The sequence below is a fragment of the Conger conger genome, chromosome 7 (genome assembly GCF_963514075.1).
Source record: "Conger conger chromosome 7, fConCon1.1, whole genome shotgun sequence".
NCBI lineage: Eukaryota > Metazoa > Chordata > Actinopteri > Anguilliformes > Congridae > Conger > Conger conger.
The window spans coordinates 57,518,451-57,538,493 of NC_083766.1; the positions used below are offsets into that span (position 1 = coordinate 57,518,451).

The 20,043-nt window shown below is 47.8% G+C and overlaps 1 protein-coding gene across 1 annotated transcript in view; it reads right to left on the reverse strand.

The window, feature by feature from the left end:
• The window catches only part of LOC133133174 (FRAS1-related extracellular matrix protein 2-like), an 85,490-nt gene that overhangs the window by 24,390 nt on the left and 41,057 nt on the right, over nt 1-20,043 (reverse strand). Inside the window, exons 5-7 of the mRNA XM_061249239.1 lie at nt 16,409-16,534; nt 14,589-14,840; nt 503-652 (exon numbers count right to left, since the gene is read on the reverse strand). Coding sequence (XP_061105223.1) covers nt 503-652; nt 14,589-14,840; nt 16,409-16,534 — 528 coding nt within the window. The remainder of the gene's footprint in view (nt 1-502; nt 653-14,588; nt 14,841-16,408; nt 16,535-20,043) is intronic.

Below are 20,043 nucleotides of genomic sequence, written 5' to 3' on the forward strand. Positions count from 1 at the left end.
CACGCGTGACAGAGACGAGAACAGTAAAGACGACTAAGTATTCTTCTGATCTATAAACTCTCATGTTTCCCTGCGTGGGGCCACTTCTTACTTGTTAAGTAACTTGTCGCTTTTCAAGTCGGCAAATATATTCATATTTACACAAAGCTTTATTAGGCGACTTGTAACTACATGAAGTCCAGTCTGTTAACTGCATTTTTATTATGTTGCAGGTTCTGTTCTTGTGGCGGAATTGGGTCACACAGAACTCAGTCCTTATAGTAGGGATCCAAGTTCCTCAGGGCGTTCAGAAGGCTGTGGTTTTGGCATGTCATTTCTTAAGTGGATAATTAAGTCACCGATTGGCTAAAGAGCTCACAAACCTGGTTCCCATGGTCTAAATTAGTTGAAAGGAAACCACAGAAACCCCCAGAAGCTCTGGCCGGTGAAGACGGCACTGGACCCCCCTGATGTTGGGAGACCCGGACCGGACCCGGAGCCGGACCGTCTGAGCGAGCCTCACCTTCGGCGGAGACGGGGTCGGTCTTGCGGGAGCGCACGGTGACGGTGGCCGTCTTGGAGAGGTCCGTCCCGGTCCTCCACACCCGCACCTCCACGAAGCCGGCGCTTTCGTCCACGTGGTAGTCCATCTCCCCGAAGTAGAAAACCGGGGCTGAAACATCGCAAACGCGAGACGGGCCGTTACAGTCGCGCGCGCCTTCCTCATCAAAAACGTTTTCCCCGTCTGCACACGGCGACGGAGGCCCAGAACCAGCCCTGAACACAAGTTTTCAACAAGTTTCAGAAAGTTAACACAGAGCACGCACCCTTCCAGAAGCAGCTAACAGCAAGCACCGTGTTTGTGCGACACTTGTCTTGTTCTGATAATCTAAACAAGTGTCTGGTTGGCACAAGGAGAAATATTGAAATAACCGGGTTGTTTTTCCCGTGCGTTATAATGACAGCGTGGCCCTCCAGAGCCGCAAAAGCTGAAAACGCGACACGTGAAGTCAGACGGATCGTTAGCGGTGTTTGCCCCGCTCGTTATAATGAGATCCCCAGTGCTAAACTCCAGCTGTCAATCACAGCCGCCTGTGAAACTACACAGCAGTGTCAGAGTCGGATTTCATGTGAGTCCAGTGGTGACAGAACGTTCTGTTGTCAGAATTAAAAAAAAAAAAAAAAATGTACCAGAGTTTATTTTCATTTCACCCAGAGCACTCTCTGCCATGTGGATACAAAAAAAAAAAAGTTCAAAAGCTAAGAGACAACAAGCCTACTTCACAAGCAGCTGCTGACGAGAAAAAAAAAGGGGTTTGTCTGCGTGTTATTTTTGTCCCGCTTTAACTGCTGTTCAGATCTTCTAAACAAACACCAGGTTCACACATAAGCGGAATTATATAACCCTGTTGACTCAAAAAATAAGGGCGAAGCGGAGAAGGGGCCTCCCGGGAAAAGAGGCGGCACGAGTCGCGCTGCGCGCCGCGGCCTCTCTCCGGACGCCGGCGAGGCACGTTTTCCGTCGCCGGTTTAACTCCCGCGGTCTCGGGCGGGGACGGGGTAGATGGGGCGACTCTCCCCGCGGGGCGGAGCGCGCGCTCCGCAGCCTCAGGAGAGGGAGGGGCCACGCCGCCAGTCTCGCGCCCTGTCCCCGGCGGGGTTTAGCGGCTGTCGCCGTGCCGACAGCCGTCTCGCAGAGGAACGCAGGCCGCCTGCTGTCAGACGGCACCGACGCGAGATCACACCGCACTTTGCCGCGGAGCGCCGAGCCGCCTATTTCCGTAACAGATACGCTTTTCCATCCAGAGGTATCGCTGCCGCGCCTTCACATCTACGCGTCTGAAACATCCCGGTAGCAGGCGGTCCCGGCAGCGGTGGAAAAATCACTCAACCGCTAATTATTTTTCCAGTATTATTCGATTGTGACAGCGGAAAATCGAACCGCCGTAGCAAAACTTTTTCTTCTTTTCTTCTTCTAATTCTTCTGATTTATATTTTTATCTGCTATTGTGCGCACGTCCTCTGCCAGTGGGCTGGTAAGACAGAACGAGCACTCTACCATCCAGGTTGTTCTTACAGTTAGCCACCCCTGGGGTTCGTACAGAATAGCATTCAGGTTGTTCTTACAGTTAGCCACCCCTGGTGTTTGTACAGAATAGCATTCAGGTTGTTCTTACAGTTAGCCACCCCTGGTGTTTGTACAGAATAGCATTCAGGTTGTTCTTACAGTTAGCCACCCCTGGTGTTTGTACAGAATAGCACTGAGGAAGACTAAAAGTGCTGATGCCTTAAACACACTGCTGACAGGTGACTCAGACAAAGGCCCTGTTGTGCACACATTTCGCGTATTGTGTGCAGTCAAACAATGGCTGGAATGGCTTCACCTGAACTTGTTTGTGTTTTTGTACGCTCACCAGACTCATGCTGAAGCCTGTAAATGGGCAATAGTGCCATATAATAAAATACTTGTTGTGAATAGCACAGTCGTGTGAAAAGGAAATGGGCCAAATATAAACTATTTTCCATCCATCTGTCAGACCGCTGAGAGACGTAAACATTTTTAGATCCGCGTACACAACTTTGTTGTACCTCTTACTTTTTTAATTTACGTCAATGACCTTGCGCTTCGTGCTTCGAAGATGTGAGATTAAGACTGGGCTGAAAGCCTCCGAGCGAAAATAAAAAAGTTTACCGAAGAAACAAGAAAACTTTTTAGATTTGTGGGGAAAATAATGAGAAGAGTGAGTCCACTGATGTGAGGTGTATTATCAAGCTTTAGCCACGCCTTATGGGCGGATGTGACCTGTGTGTTACAGCTCCCTTAACAGACGGATATGACCTGCACGCTATATCTCCCTTAACAGACGGATGTGACCTGTGTGTTACAGCTCCCTTAACAGACGGATATGACCTGTGTGTTACAGCTCCCTTAACAGACGGATGTGACCTGCGTGTTACATCTCCCTTAACAGACAGATGTGACCTGCAAGTTACATCTCCCTTAACAGACGGATGTGACCTGCACGTTATATCTCCCCTAACAGACAGATGTGACCTGCAAGTTACATCTCCCTTAACAGACAGATGTGACCTGCAAGTTACATCTCCCTTAACAGACGGATGTGACCTGCACGTTATATCTCCCCTAACAGACAGATGTGACCTGCAAGTTACATCTCCCTTAACAGACGGATGTGACCTGCACGTTATATCTCCCCTAACAGACAGATGTGACCTGCAAGTTACATCTCCCTTAACAGACGGATGTGACCTGCACGTTACATCTCCCTTAACACACGGATGTGACGCCAGTGTTGTATTTGATCATATGACCGTTTCTCAAGACAAATGACTGTTGAAATGCATTGTGATTCCTAGGCCTTCCTGGGTTTTCTATAGGTCCATAATGGGTTAAGCACAGTGCTGTGGCCTGTATCACAAAGAAGGATTATGGAGTTAGCTGGATAACTGCACTGAGTAAAACCCAGAACAGCTCTTTTTACTTCAGTCCCTGTTCCAGATTTGGGAGGGTTCTGGGTTTTGCCGGGTAACAGTTATCCAGCTAACTCAATAATCCTGCTTTGTGAAACAGGCCCCAGGTGAACATGATTTCATGATCCTTAGCCAGCGCCTGTTACATCTGAATTGGTGTGCTACAGTATAGGCTCATTAAACCTATAACAATGCCTACCCTAAACACAATATAAGACACCCAACCCTACCCTACCCTACCCCGTGCCCTGCTGGTGAGGGGCGTTTTTCCGGCGACTTCTTTAGCACGAAAAGCAACGAGCGCTACGTCCTATGTGCAGGACTCCCATCTGACACTTCAGCAGAGTGCTTAGTCACAGCCGCCACGAATATGCGTATGACTTTTCCCGCCAGCTTTTCTATTTGCAGTGGGAATTTCTCTCATCTCCGACGCCTGCCTATGGCATTTTCATCACCACAGGGGCTCTGCTTTCATCGGGAATAAAAGCAGCGCGCTTCTCCCTGGAGCCCGGGCTGAACAACCTTTAAGGGGTTCGTGTTTATTTCTTGCATTTAAGGCACTTAGCAGACACTTTTATCCAGATTATATTCTTTACATACGCAGCCCACTTATTGAGCTGGACGTCGAGGGAGGCCAGTTCAGGGTAAGTGCTTTGCTTACGAGCACAAGGGCAACACCCCAGCTGAGAATAAAAACCCCCAACCGCGGAGCGACAAAGAAACTTCCGGAAACACTGTGCTACACTGCCACCCTAGACGTTGTTTCTAGCTGTCAATTGGGGTTTTTCAGAGTTTTATATTCCCTCTGGAAAATGTCGATTGTGAAGCGACATTCCTCAAGATACGTTTGTCTATGCTGATCTATTCTGAAGTTACCCATCAAGCCTCTCTCCCTCTCCCCCACTAGGAAAAATGCACGGCCCCCAGGGTCAGCTTTGGGGTTGCACACAGGTCACTCCCCCCCCCCCCCGAAACGTCTGCAGCGGCCGCCAGTGGGCCCTGGAGACGGGATCCTATCCGGAGATCAGATGAGGTTCACCTGAAGAGCAGGCCTCGAAACACCCTCGGGCACCGTCAGCGGAGCGATGAACTGGAGCATACACCAACTCCACACACACACACACACACACACACCTCCCCCCCCCAGGGAGGCAGCCAGGGCAGATAGCGCTTCACACCGGCACTTTAAACAAACCCCCTCCAGCCCGCACCCCCACCTCCCTGGGCACCTTCCCCCAGAAACAGTCACCTTCTCCGGGCAATTTGGGGCACGGGAGGCTGCGTTCGCCGGCCGCAGAAGCCCAGGCTGAGCCTTTGTGCCGCACAGCTCATGTAAAATCCAGGCTATACGGTTCAGAGAAGCTGTGTTGCCTGCTGTGCTGTGTACTCCACATAACCTTCGTAAGCTCCGCTGTTTTACAAACACTGGATGCATACCCCGGATCCAGGGAGATGCGTTCAAGTTTCCAAACTTTCCGAACATTCGACTCACACAGACGGAATTAAAATATCGTAGATTGTTTTCAGAACAGCTGTCCTGTATGTGCACTTGCGCAGTAAGGTAAGCTAAGCGCTGTGTTTCACTTGACTGGCGTATATGTCTATGTTCGCACTCACTGCATGAAACAATATGTTTTACGTCGTTGTGTTTACCCTCTCACCACCATGCACCAATGAGCCCTGATCTGCATTTTAGGAACCACTGTTTCAAGAGTCTGTGTTTGAGGTTCCTCCTGGTCCCTTGTCAATCACTCCCCCGTATCCCGGCGACAGCCTGTCAGCAGAGCCGATGACAGGGGAACCTCCTCCTCCGGCTCAGACGTGTTTCAGCTCGTGCCGGCGGCCCATGGAGTCGCTCACGTTCTTTCATCTCGACAGCTGAGCGCAACATCCGAAGAGCAGCCCTCGGGTAGGAACGGTTCGAGAACACAGCCCTGCTTTTAAACGTGTGTATTTACAGTAGATAAATGTCACACTATTTCACACAAGCACCTGCTCCAACCCTCACTGTTAAGAATAACCATTGAGCTCACATTTGCGGCCGAGGACCACACGATAAGACTGGGTACGAGACTGACTAAGTGATCGCGCTTGTCAGTCTCGTGACCTTACGGCGCTATGAACCCTGACCAGAACTCCTGGAAAGTTCTCTGCTGGTGCATCGTCAAACCCGTTGACCGAGGCCGGCAAAAAGACCCGCTACTGCACATGAGGTTGCGGGATATCCGAGGGGGAAACCAATCTCTCACAAAGTGTAACTTCCCCCCTCCAGGGACGCCAGAGACAGAGGGTCTGGCTTTGAGGCTCTTTTTCCCAGCGTCTGAATTGATATTCGGAGGCGCAGCATGGGTCAGACGGTCCCCGGCTAGACCAAACAGCCGTTTTCGCCCCTCAGCCGTCCTCCAGATTAAAATCAATACGAGTCTCATGGCGTGCCGCGCTTCAGTTCCTCTTCCTCTCCGGCTGCCGACGTTTTCTCCAAAAACTCTCACAAAACAAACAGGTTATAAAGCCCCCCCCCCGATGTCATTCATGAGCGCGGGGAGCGAGTCGCACGCAGAGCCCCCGGGGAGGCACCGCGCTCTCCAGCCATTGGCTGGCTGTGATCTCAGCTGACCTCAGACCCGCGGCGATTGGTCGTTAGTGATCTGAGGTGACCTCAGACCCGTGGCGATTGGCCGAGCGTGGCGAGGTGGAGGAGGAGACGCGCGGCCGGGTTCGAGGCGAGGCCCAGGCCCTTCTTCGCCTCCTGAATAAGTAAACGCGCGGCGTGATGTGCTCGCTCAGCTCTGCTGAAACAAATCCGTTAACCCCGCCGGCGGCTCTCCCCATGGCAACCGCCGCCCGAAAAAACCCCGACATTAATTACCTTTAAAGTGATGGTGAAGAGATGACACAGCCAGAAAGAACTTCAAGGATAATTTCACTTTGCAAGATAACACTTTCCAACATAATAATGCACTTGCGATCGGTAATGTAGGCTAGCACCAGCTACAGTGAACACCTCCGCCCTCAAACCCCCATTGTGCTTGCAGCGCTACCTCCCGAAGCTTGCTCTCGTGGAGACTCTGCACTTCAGTGTAATGTTGTAGCTTTGAATAAGTGCATTCTCTATCCGTTGTGACACTGGTACCTCCGTACTAGTGCTACCCTTTGCCAAACTTTGTTGTAATGTGTTGTGTGAGTAGCTCTGGATAAGAGCAGCTGCTAAATGACTGAAGACATGTTTGCAAAATGGCCGCCGCTCCTGTGATGGACTGTGCCTCGACCTGTCACTCGTCGCGGTCTCCGAGGAGTGGAATTTCGGCTGGAGAGTAATGACAGGGAAGGGCTGAAGCGCTCTTCCCAGCCGCAGTACAAAGTGCATGATTTTACCACCCCCAGTTTCCTGAGCTGCCCCCCTCCCCACCATCATCTCCCTGAGGGCATCCTCTCAGGACTCAGGACACTGTTTCCCTGGCGACACCTGCAGCAGTTAGCCCGGGGGGGGGGGGGGCAGTTTGTGGCTGTTTTCCAGCTGTGCGCTGTCCTGCTTTTCCCAGACAATACTCTTTTCTCTTTGTTATTCCTTTACCCCTTCGTTTTTTTCTGGAATGGTTTTTCTTTTCTAAATTCTAGTTCTGGAACTATAACATCATCATTAGAATGTCCGGTTAAGAACATTCTTGTCACGCAATTTGCGTTCTGGCATCTCAGAGGGTTAAGGGTGACCCTATCCCGAGTTTAACAGCCGTGGTAGAACCCCAACATTAGACATATTTCAGCATGACATTTCATGCCTTTTCCTGGAGTGAGGCCACCTATTTCTATAAAAGCGGTATACCATCAGGGTGCAAAGATCATATTTTCAGTCTCTTTTAACCTTGCAGTTATGAACTCAGCATTCCTAATCAAAGTTAAGCACCACACGTCTATTACACTAAAAAAAAATGGTGTGGCTGTTTCCTGTGGTGTAGGTGAACTCCGAAGAAGGAAAATAGTTATTCAAATAGTTATTATTGGTTCTTTCTCCATAAGAATATTGATTTATATTGAAAATATTGAAATATTTCATTTTAAATTCAATGAAGTTTATCACAGAGATGGATGGGCTATTTTTCACCGTGAGGATGTGAGGACATACTTACAGTAATATGAACACAGCATGAGCATTAAGGAAGACTCCTCTTGCTATGAAAACTAGCAGTGTACACCAACTGAATAATGTATGCATGTGCGTGCGTGTGATGTTATATTTACACATGCATATATGCATGTTTTTTTCACTCTGTTTGCATGATCAGACATTTTCTTCCGCCTGTTACAACATAATTTTCAATGTACTCATTTACAAGCGAGTTGGTGCATCTCAAGGGGGTTTTTCCCAGATAAATACAATTATTCCTAATTGGAATGATACACACAGGGCTCTATTAAACGTGTAGTGAGGTTTACAGGAAGGTCCTGTCAGATCTGCTGACAGATATATGTGTGTTCTGGGGATATGTGAAGTATACGTAAACACACATACACACACACACACACACACACACACAGACTCTCTCTCACACACACACACACTCACATGGCTGGCAGCACAAGAAAAGGCAGAGGTATTCTGTGACAGCTGTCTGTGTGTGTTTATGGGAAGGCTGATGATGGATAGGTCTACAGCCAGTGTGGATGCAGGGCATTCTGTGGTCTCTGAGGATGATGAGGGGAAGAGGGAGAGGATGGAGAGATTAGAAGGGGTTTGGGTGTTTTTCTGGCTGCTGCAATTTCTACATGCTGAAATATTATATGCGTATTACTTATTAATACCTAATATGAATAAAGAAATACCCTTTGTATTATTTATGAAGCTCACGGTATATATGAGAGTACACATGGGCATACATATACAGTGTGTGTGTATGTGTGTGTGTTGGTGTGTAAGTTGGTATTTATATGTTCCTGAGTGTGTATGACTGTCTGCGTATGTCTCTGTGCGTGTATTTGTATATGCGTGCATGCAGATGTGAGTGCATGTGTATGTATGTGTGTGTGTTTGTGCGTGTGTGCCTATCAGTGTGTACTGTGCATGTGTGTCTGTGTGTATCTGTGTGTACACATATGTATGTGTATATGAGTGTGCAAGCGTGTGTGTATGTGTATGGGTGTGTGTACATGTGTGTGTGTGTGTGTGTGCGCGTGTGTGTACATGGGGGGGGGGGGCGACATGGCTCAGGCAGTAAGAGCAGTCGTCTGGCAGTCGGAGGGTTGCCGGTTCGATCCCCCGCCCGGGCTGTGTCGAAGTGTCCCTGAGCAAGACACCTAACCCCCAAATGCTCCTGACGAGCTGGTCGGTGCCTTGCATGGCAGCCAATCGCCGTTGGTGTGTGAGTGTGTGTATGAATGGGTGAATGAGAAGCATCAATTGTACAGCGCTTTGGATAAAGGCGCTATATAAATGCCAACCATTTACCATTTACCATTTACATGTGTGTATGTGTATATGAGTGTTCGAGCGTGTATGTATGTGTATGGGTGTGTGTGTGTGTGTACATGTGTGTATGTGTATATGAGTGTGCGAGCGTGTGTGTGTGTGAGCATGTATGTATGTGTATGGGTGTGTGTGTGTGTACATGTGTGTGTGTGTATATGAGTGTGCAAGCGTGTGTAGCTCAAGGTGTATTGTACACACTGTCCTCTGGCAGAAAAGGACACAGCTGGAACCCCACACTGCAGGGGTGTGTGGGTCTGTTTCACACTGCCTGCTGAGTTTGGTACACACACACACACACACACCTCCATCACACACTGCTCTCTCCACGCGCCTACTCCCAGAAGGCAATAAACACACAGTTCTGTCACTTCACTGGATGAAAAGCTTTTTGACTGTGTTCTCTACCTGTCTAATGGCCCTCCAACCACTGCATTAGCACCTCGCTCCCCCGCCGGAGAGAGTCCTGCTGTTCCGGAAGGTTCTGTCAGGACGCACGCGGGCCCCCGCATGCCCCCCCCCCCCCCCCCCGGGTCAGGACTGTCCTGGGCCAGCTGGCGGTATCACAGGTGTGAGGGTCACCCGCGGTACTGCTGCCCCAATCTCAAACGTCAGCCTCAGGTAAACGCCTCCTTTAGGAAACTTTGGCTACAGACGTCTGCAAATTCAAAGGGTCAGAAGTCTCGTGAACGAGTGCACTCCTGCTAACCCAGACAACACTGACCATGCAAAGTAAGAGCTGGAAGTGGCAAATGGCAGCCGTGATGTACCCTTGAACAACAACGGCCATTTTAGCACAGTGCACATAAAAGTACTATTGCATTCCATCACTGTCAATGGGTAGCAGGGCAGAATAGTGGGGAGAAAACTGGCATTGTAACCAGAAGGTTGCTGGTTTGATTCCCAGTTAATACACTGCCATTGTACCCTTAAGCAAGGTACTTCACCTGAATTGCTTCAATATTGTACAGCGAGCTGTATAAATGGATACTATATAAAAAATAATTATAGAAAATGTAAGTCACTCTGGATAAGTGTCTGTTAATGCCTGTAATGTAATGGCATCTTAACACGGCCACCCGGGACACGGGCTATTTTAAAAGCTAGCAGATGGTTCAGCACATGCCTGCATTCACTGAACACACTTGGCCCTCTGTGTTTTTAATTACATTAATAAAACACCCTTTTACATCAAATTAACTTTAACTTGAATTTTACGCGCCGTTTAAAAAGGGGTCGTAACTCACAAGCCGGATGAGCGCGATGGCTGATTTATTTTATTTTTCTGCCGCAAATTTATCACTCCGTTCTGCTGCTCTGGAAATTTCAGGTTCACTGGCCGGCTGCCCCGCCCCGGAACGTCGGGATTGAGGAATGTGAGCATCGCGGCTGTCGGGAATGAAATGCGAACGGCAGGTGAACTTCGGATACGGCGTGTGTCACAGACGGTCTCAGGTGGCCGTTCTTCCCCGCCACGACGTGATTTACGGCGAGCTTGTTTTCTCTGTTCCGCCCGCATTCAAAGAGGTCAGCGTTTGAACTCTGTAATTCAATCACGCCAAACTCTCAACCGCCATGTTTCCTCTCCTGGCGTGTGTGACAAAATCTAAACGGTTTTAATGATTAGGTCTGTTTTTCACTTTTATGAGGTGGACAGCCTTCTCTCAATGGTGCACTAAATGCGGTGAAGATATGTGTGCAAAAACATGCACACGCACACGCATACACATACACATACACATACACATACACACACAAAGACATACATGCAACATGCATATTTATGCATATTTATATTAAAACATATACACATGCATGCTCAAATACTAAATTGCATACACACACGCACACATACCCACACACACACACACACACACACACACGTACACACATTGCACAAATACAACATGCATGCACAAATGTACACACACACACACAAGGACAAACAGCTACTATCACTGAACACGTCACTGTCCATGAATACAGTCAGAGGCTTGTCATTACAGAACTGCAGACTGCTGAAGTTCCACTCTTAGCCTTCCAGAACACAAACAAAGGGTTCTAATTATTCTCTCAACACCTGGAAAAGATCTACCCCAGGGCATGTTCACAGCCCGACCCTCTGTCCATACATTTTCACATTTACACACAGATATACCACAAACCAGGTGCCTCCTACAGATACGACTGTCTTGTGAGACCCTGTGCAATCAATATCATAATGTTTTATAATTACATATTGTATTATATTATATAAGAAATAATTGTTATGCATACATATGTTTTAATCCAGTTAAGATTTTTTTCGTCCTGAAAGCAACACACTTTTTTACACTGCATAAGTTTGTTATTGTGTATTTGGGGATTATATAACATGGCATTACTGTACATCTGAAATAATCACTGGCATGATGGTTTAGTGTAATGTGAATCAGGAGAGGATGTTCGTTGACAAGCGACTAATTTCAAAAGAAAATGAGATTTTCCGCATAAATGTGGGTAGAAAGCAGCTTGAGCTTCCATCCATAGCTTGTGGCTTGTCTTGTAATAACTAACACCTAATCCCTCACCTCACAAATTAAGTGATTGAGATACCTGAACAGTACGTTCTGTCAGTGCCAAAAATAATACAGTAATATAACTTTCACATTTTATCAGCTTTCACATAAACGGCCTTTGCTTCCATCTTTAAGCTTCACTATTTTTAATCGCCATGGCAATGAAGCTCGCATAACAGCAAGGCTAACGAATATCGTATCCTTGGACTGGATAAGCGCATCCCATTAAAATCATGACCCACATGATTTAACCATGAATGAATGTGCGGGGTTTTTATTCTCCGCGATCAAGGGTAAAGCCGGATTCCAGGAAGTTGACCGTTGGGACGCTATTAAAAGCTCGTCGGCTCGGTGAACCCAGGAGCGGCAGCTGTTGTGGAGCTCCGGGGGTAAGCTCGTAGCTTCTGTGGGTCGAGGGTTAACGCGCAGGTTCCCCACCGGACGGACGAAGCGAGCCTCACTAAGTTATCGCTCCGACCAGACAACACCTTATCCGCGCGCGGGGCAATATAAATCAGCATTCCTGAATATGCGCTGAGCTAACCTTAAGACGTTAGCTTTCGGCACGAAATCCTATTCGACCGTTTCACTGATGAAAGGCAGACTCGGCGAAGGCAACAGCCTTCAGACTGAACGATCATATCACAATTCTGCATATCTTCTTCGTGGAAAAATAAAAAAATGACGGGTTCTTGGGTTCCTTAAACCGAAGTTGTTTACCTTAATATTTTGAAATTTGACTTCCTTTTCAACCGATGAATGGAGCTAACGTATGTGCTGAGCACATAATATCAAAGATAATATCACAATATAGCACACTGCTTATCCACACTGCTGCGGGAAAAAGCAGGGTTATGATCCTTTTAATCTTCAGCCCTTTAACATGAAAGGCAAACAGTGACCTGAGACGGCCGGGCCCAGAGTGGAAACGTGTTGACATTATCAACAGGGTTTAGGAGAGCCGAACACTGATGATATTCTACCCGTTGCCTTTTTCCATGTCTTTTTTTCGTTTTGTTTGTTTTATTTTAGCACCAGGTTAACAAAGAAGCATTATGCGATTACAAGGAACTCACTCCTAAAACATTAAAGGTGCTCTCTGTTATTTATACTACCTTTGGTTCTCTGTGTTTGAGCAACCTTTGGGACTATTCAAGCCGTCACAAGATTGATTACCCAAAAGATCAATCGGTCAAAAACCTTCCCATGTTGAAATAAGGCGAGAAGCAGCCGAGCACAAATGTTTACATGCAGGAATAGTGTAGTTCCTGATCCCTCTTAGGAACGGAAACTTTTCAGCAGGATACTGAATATACGGTTTTATTTTTATAATGTGAAATCACCTCTCCCTTGTTTTGCGGGTCCTCTGTGCTGATTTGACTGCAGCTCCACTGATCGCTAGTTCTAGGGGTGGTTTCACAGCCGAGGTAAATACACCTTTATGTGAGATACTTTGGTTTAAAAGCTGCTTTTTTGTACAAATATGGTGCGCTTAGGCACGCAGAACGCAGTAACCAATAATGTTCTGCGTATGTGTGTCTGTGCGCGCGCGCGTCCATGCGAGGGAGGGAGAGAGAGAGAGAGAGAGATTAAGAGCCATTTTACGAAACCCCATGAGCACACAGTCCTGAGCACTTTTCATTAAGAACACCGTACGGATGATCCCCTTTGAGATGCAGACGGTAATGTGATGCGAGTCCCCCATGACTGTTAGTGGAGTCGAAGCGACCACTGTGTACTCAGTGAGGGTTGATTGAACATTGAACATTTCACTGTGTGCAAAATCAGAGTTCGGCCATTTCGCCCTGTTGGTTTAATGATGATAAGCCGCAGTTTAGCCCCTGCTCGTACTGCTGCTACCACGCTTGGCTTTTTCAAGGCAACTTAAAGTCTGTCCTCAAACGTCCCTTTCAAGTTAATAACTCTGTTTCAACAGTCGCCTAAAATCTCGCTGTCAGTCATTCATAAAAGGACATCCGAGGCGGTCCCTCCACAACCCTGTTCAAAATGCACATCAGCCGATTCATACGTAAAGGTTAATGGAGCAAAAAACATTCGCATTAAGATCTGCGTTTAATACTAATTATCTCCGTTCTGCAGGAGAAAGCAGCATGCGGTCTATTTGGGCGAGATGCTTTAATTGCACCGATTCAGTGATAAGACCAGTGTTTCTTTCAGGCTCCGTCCTTTTATACTCCGCTCAGAGCAGTGTTGCTGGAGATAAGAGGAGAGGACTTCCCCTTTTGCCAACCCGACAATGTGTGCCACAGGGGCTCTCCGTGGAAGGAGGGGAAATGAGAAAGAAAGCAACTGATGAGAATCACTGCTAATCAGTTAGCATTACTGATAACCATTAAGCACAACTGATAATCATTAAGCACAACTGATAATCATTAAGCACAACTGCTAATCAGTTAGCATGACTGAAAATCCTTAAGCACTACTGCTAATCAGTTAGCTCTACTGCTAATCCTTAAGCACTACAGCTAATCAATTAGCATTACTGATAATCATGGACTACTGCTAATCAGAGAACACTACGGCTAGTCTCCATCTTGCTGTGTTTACAACCGCTCAGCAGTTAATTACTAAAAAGTGCTCATTCCCTGCTTCAAGTTGTATTATAATTCATCCCCGCTTCCAGCGAACAGCCAGCACAGCTCATCACAAGCTCCTAATAAACTTTCTGCTGAAACTAAGCTCACCCTGCTCACCAAAAAAAAAAGAAAAAATCCCAGTGAGACAGGTTTGTTTGTTCTTCTACTCTATTTATCCGCAGTCAATAAAACAGAATGAAACAAGGCAGATATTTCATTCCCCTCTTAAAGTCAGCGCTAAGCACATAAAGAGCTTTGAGAAAGTAAGAGTTCCCTTCCCCCCCTTTTCCGTTTTATAAAACAAGCAGAAAACTCTCCCGTCGTTTCTGGAGGAAGTTCTGGGTGGAATGAGTTCTACTGCAGTTGGCCTTGCTGACAAAATTGCGTCTCTTTTCACAGACACAGACATAACCTGTCCCTCTACCAGTTTGGATACGGTGTACATTTTGAAAAATCGGGATTAAACGAGGGGGTGCGGGACAAACCGCAGCCTCTCCTTACCGTCGTCCAGATCGGGGAGGATGGTGATGCGGGCGGAGGGGAACTCAGGGCCCAGGCGCCCCCCCACGGGCAGGCTGAGGGTGACGTTGAAGCTCTCCTCGGCCTCGTACAGCGAGTCGTCGATGACGACCACGCGGCAGGCCTTCTCGCGCTCGCCCGCGTCGAACCGCAGGACGCTGCCGTGCTCCTCCGGCCGGGAGATGTAGTCCGAGTAGGACAGCACCGCGCTGGGGACGGTGCCCGTGGCAGAGCCTAGGGGGACAGGGGGTTCGGGGGGGACAGTTAGAGGCAGCAGGGTGTATACTCTGGGGAAAAAAAAGGGTTCTTTGACTTTGTCTCCAAAGAGGTGTCCAGTCTTATCTGCAAAGGGTCGGAGTGGATGTAGGATGTTTTAGCTCAACAATACAACACCTGATTCAAGTAATTAACTAAGTATGGCCTTCAGTCAAGACCTTGATACACGCACCGGATTCCTTTTACCTGATGCCATTTTCGGATAAGATTTGACACACCTGGTACCCTCTATCATAGGTGTGAAGTGTGAAGACAAAGAGGCATTGTGCCCAACAAAGAACCCTTGAACTAGATAGGGTTCTTCTATGAATCACAGGGTTCCCTTTTGGGACTGAAGTTCTGAGTGTAGATGGCCAATAGGGCCAGTATCGCCACATCATCATACACCAAAGGTCTCAAACTCCAGTTCTGAAGGGCCGCAGTCTCTGCTTTGTTTTTGTGATTTGCCTTTAATCCGTGGCCAATTTAGGCCTTGGGAACAAGGGATGCATGTATGACTCTGTAGCTCATCAATGACTTAAACCACTTGGAAGTGTGGGAACGCATCAAAAACCAGCATCTCTCCAGGATTTAAGTTTGGTCCCCGTCTTAGAGATTTTGTTGCTCTATTCATCATTTTTTTTCCCCTCTAACATCAACCACAACAGCAACAAAATTGTTTCTCAGAATTTTTAAAGTAATTTCCAAAATGCCTACTTTTACTCTGACTGCATTACTTATTCTTCAAGTGTACACAAACTTACACTAAGTGAGAACTTTATGGGGTATTTATTAGACTCTGCTGCAGTATTTTTTTAGACTCTGCTGCAGTACCCCATCATTTAGAGTTATGATGCGTGGTGTGTTCAGAGATGCTTTTCTGCATACCACTGTTATAATGCGTGGTTATTTGCGTTACTGTCACCTTCCTGTCAGCTTCGACCAGTTTGGCCCTTCTCCTCTGACCTCTCTCATTAAGCATGCATTTCTACCAGCAGAACTGCTGCTCACTGACTTAACTCTCGTGACTCTTAAAACTCTCGAGACTCTCGAGACTCTCGAGACTATTCTGATGGTTGATGTGAACATTAACTGAAGCCCTTGACCCGTATCTGCATGATTGCATGCAATGCACTGCTGCCACACAATTGGCTGATTAGATAATCGCATGAATAAGTAGCTGTACAGGTGTTCCTAATAAAGTTCTGAGTGAGCGCATATTCTAATGCAATTAGAGAATCCTTTTTTACAAACATTCATCCCAGTAAAAACTGTACCCAGTGATCTGGGGTTTCTGTCTATTTATTTAATATTTGTCCTTGAATATCCTCTGTCTCTTTCACAAGGGGGACCTGAACCATTATTGCTGGGCCTGCAGTTTATTTTTAAGTACACCGTCGGTCACCTTAACCGAGACTGACTACAGACAGGGGACCCTCAGCAGTTCTGTACCCGTGCCCCAGACTGACCTCATGCGGAGTTCTGAGGACTTGTCAGAAATCCCCACTGGACGTTTCTGTGTGGGGTTTGGGGGTTGTCATGGTTACCTTGCTGGGTGAAGCAGATGACCATGAGCTCCTGGCTGACGTCGCCGCTCCTGCGGACGGGGATCATCAGCTCGCCCACGTCCTCCTCGATGGAGTAGGTGGACAGGGGGATGAAGACTGTGGACTCTGTGAAGACAGAAACGTCAGGAGAAAGAAGTACGTTAGAACACACACATCCAATATACCGCAGATACAGGTGCTGGGCAGAGTTTCAAATGAATACCACACTCGCACTTCCCGGTCACGACTGCTGTCTGTTCTGGCCCCACGGTGGTGGAATGACCTTCCTGTGGATGTCAGAACGGCAGAGTCTCTCAACACCTTCAAATACGGACTGAAGACACACACCTCTTCAAGCTGCACCTCTCCCCACCCCTCCCTACCTCCTGGTAATTTCTAATCGACGATTTTAACTGTTATTTCTTTAGTTCTCACAATTGTGTGTCTCATTATTACTAGGGTTGTGTTTATTAGAATGGTTTTATTGCCACTTTCGTTTGGCTATGTAAGCTGTTTTTTGTTGTTCCAACATAAGTGTATACTTTATTATTCTTAGTGCTGTGGTTCCTAAAACGGTTTTATAGATATAATCCTTTGTCATCAGATTAATCTACAAGGCCCAAGTCCTTATCTTTGTTATATTCATGTTGTATGCATTTGAAACTGGTTATAGGTCTGCACTTTTTTATACGTTGCTCTGTATAAGGGTGTCTGCCAAATGCCTATAATGTAATGCTAAATTTTTTTTTGCACATTTTAGCTAATGAAAAAACACTCCATTTAATAATCAAATCATCACCATTTTGACCAAAAGTAAATGAGGGCATTATCATCGGCTAATATAACTGTTGGCCCCCCTTGGCCACCCCATGAAGATTATCCGGGTAGCCTCCCTGCCCGTTTGGGTGAAACGTCGATGTTTTGATTATGAAATTGGGAGTATTTTTCATTAGCTACAGTGTAAAGAACATAACAAATCCCCGTTACAGCAGAATTCTGCCTCTACAGCATACTCCATACGACACAAAGCGGGCTCAGAAAATGTTGAAAACCAGGATACAGCAGGACTAGTCTGCACTGCATGCTGAAGCAGCACTCACTGATTTATAAAGATGCTCTTATCGCATCAAAAGCCCTGTAGCAGCACAACGTGCTTCCGCCCTGTGCTGAAACAACACAAAGCTGTGTGACCTGGCTAACGTTAGCAGGCTTCATAACGCATAGGTCAGCTAGCCACTCACTCCCTAGCCGTGTGTGTGTGTGTGTGTGAGTGTGTGTCTGTGAGTGTGTGTGTGTGTGTGTGTGAGTGTGTGTGAGTGTGTGTGTGTGTGTGTGTGTGTGTGTGTGTGTGTGTGTGTGTGTGTGTGCACGTGAGAGTGAGAGTGAGGACTTTAGCCCTAACTACAGCTACATCACATTTACCAAAAAAAACCCTGTTACAGCACAATGAGTTTCCACCGTGTGCATTCAAAAACCTGCACCTCAACATCATGCGTTACCCCCCCCCCCCCCCCCTACCAACTACACCCCCCCCCCCCATTCATGACCTAATTTGGGGGGCGTTTCAACGCCTAATAACTCAAAATCCTCCGGGGTCAAGTTTGAGGTCAACGGTAGCGCGGATATTTTTTTTGTTTGCGGACTCTTCTCCGTGACCGGGGGAGCGGGCTCCAGCGTTCGGCCGGTGAGGGGGGCGATCTATCAAACCCTCGCGCGGCTCGGCCGGGGCCTGGCCCCGCGTTTTCATTTTTGGACACGAGGGGAGTTCAAAAGGGGCCCCCGCTCCACAGCAGCCCCGCTCCAGGGACCAATAATAAAAATAACACCCTCCTCCTCTTTCCCCGTTCCTCTTCCACTCGCCTCTCCACGCGCGCCCTTGATCCCGCTCGCGCTCCGCCCTCCGCTCATCCGCACGCGTCCGGGCGCCCGCCATCCGATCGATACTGACAAGGCTGAGGCACACAGGCCCAGAGGCAGTTGTGGTGAGGCCTAGAAGGCATTCCTACCGAATCCCCCCCCCCCTCGAGCCCTCAGCTCCAGGCTCATTAGCGTCGTGGCTACATCTGCGAAAGCGGGGAGCGATTCCCCCCGTGTCTGCGGTGTTTGTACGCCGCGATGCGTTTAGCATACCGCTGCGCTCTGCGCTAACGCTGATCCCCCCCCCCCCCCGCCCCCCGCCGTCGTGAGGGGGGCCAAGGCGCTACGCCAGGAAGCGCCCCGGGGTGGTCCCGCCTCTGATCTGACACAAACGGGACGACAGCGTCCGGGGGGTGACGATGTGGTAGCCGCGCGCGGTCGATGGCAGTCGGAGGTGCTGTCCCTTTTGGGCCACCCTGGAGGTTTTCGGGCAGAAGGTATGCGGTCCGGGCAGATGAGGCATGCCGGTTGGGTTCCCAAAAATCTCTGCTCGGTAACAAAGAAGCAACTTCTCCTTTGATGTAAAACTGAGTGCAACCCACTGTGGGACAAGGCCTAATGAGGGGTTAAAAATGTTGACGGTGAAAAAACTTTGATGACAGCAGCTGCAAAAACTACAGAACTACAGAGGGCGGTAAAAGTCATGTAAACGTTGCTACGGTGATCCGGTGGGTAGTTTTATTATTTTGAGAAAGCGTTTGGTACTATGTAAGCATGAATGGGGAAGGGCAGTACTCATTAATTTAACGTTACCTGCGCTGGTAAACTCATAGGATGGGACGACAAAAACGCATGTCGATTTCACGTTGCTTCTAAAAAAAGAACATCCGGTTTGTCCCTCTGCTGCGAACAATGGTCAAAAAGGTGTGAAAATTGAGCCGGAAAGTTCTGTCAGAGGACATGTGACATGGGAACGCAGTATGAGACTCAGGATCACACGCCGTTTAACGTGGGAAGCTGGGACTCCAGGTGCTCATAGGGAAGATTAATTTTAGCTACGATGTTTAATTTCATCGATCTAAAACATTGACAAATGCCGATACTCAAGAGATGTTCGGCATCACTGAATCGAGAAGGAGACTCGTCCTTCCTGAAAGGAACTTTTGCAGAAACGGTGTGTGTTTTTTTCCGCCTCAGTGAAAAGAAGCAAACTGTTTCGCACGCGTTTGTGCGTAACCTGCTTTTTCAGCATGGCAAAGAACTCTGACACGATTCGCCGTTATCTCCGAAAGCAGGAATTCAAATAATGTCACCCACCGTACTCAGCCTAATGCAACGCTAAAGTACGAGCCGCAGAGCTGAGCCACAATGGTTCAAGGCTGTTTATTTCACGCATAAAACCCCTTTTTTTAGGAAACCGAAACTGCAACTTCAAAAGCAAAGAGTGTGACACTGCGACTAGTCTTCAAAGGCGACGTGTCGTCATCCACACCTATTAGAGAGATAAAGACTATTCCCAGGCACTTTACCCAGACCGCAAGGACAGTCTCTCTCCAGCAAAACAAACGCTTAAAACATTACGGGCGTTTAGAGGATGCTCTCGGCCAGAGCAATTTAGACAGCCTTTGCATTTTTACACAGTGTCCTTATACAGCTGGCTCTACACTGAAGCAGCTTAAATACCTCGCTGAAGCACACCAGAGTCCTCCCTTGAACCTGCAGCCCGTTACCGTACACACCCACAGCCTTCAGGAGCTTTTAACCCTTCAAGCTGTGTG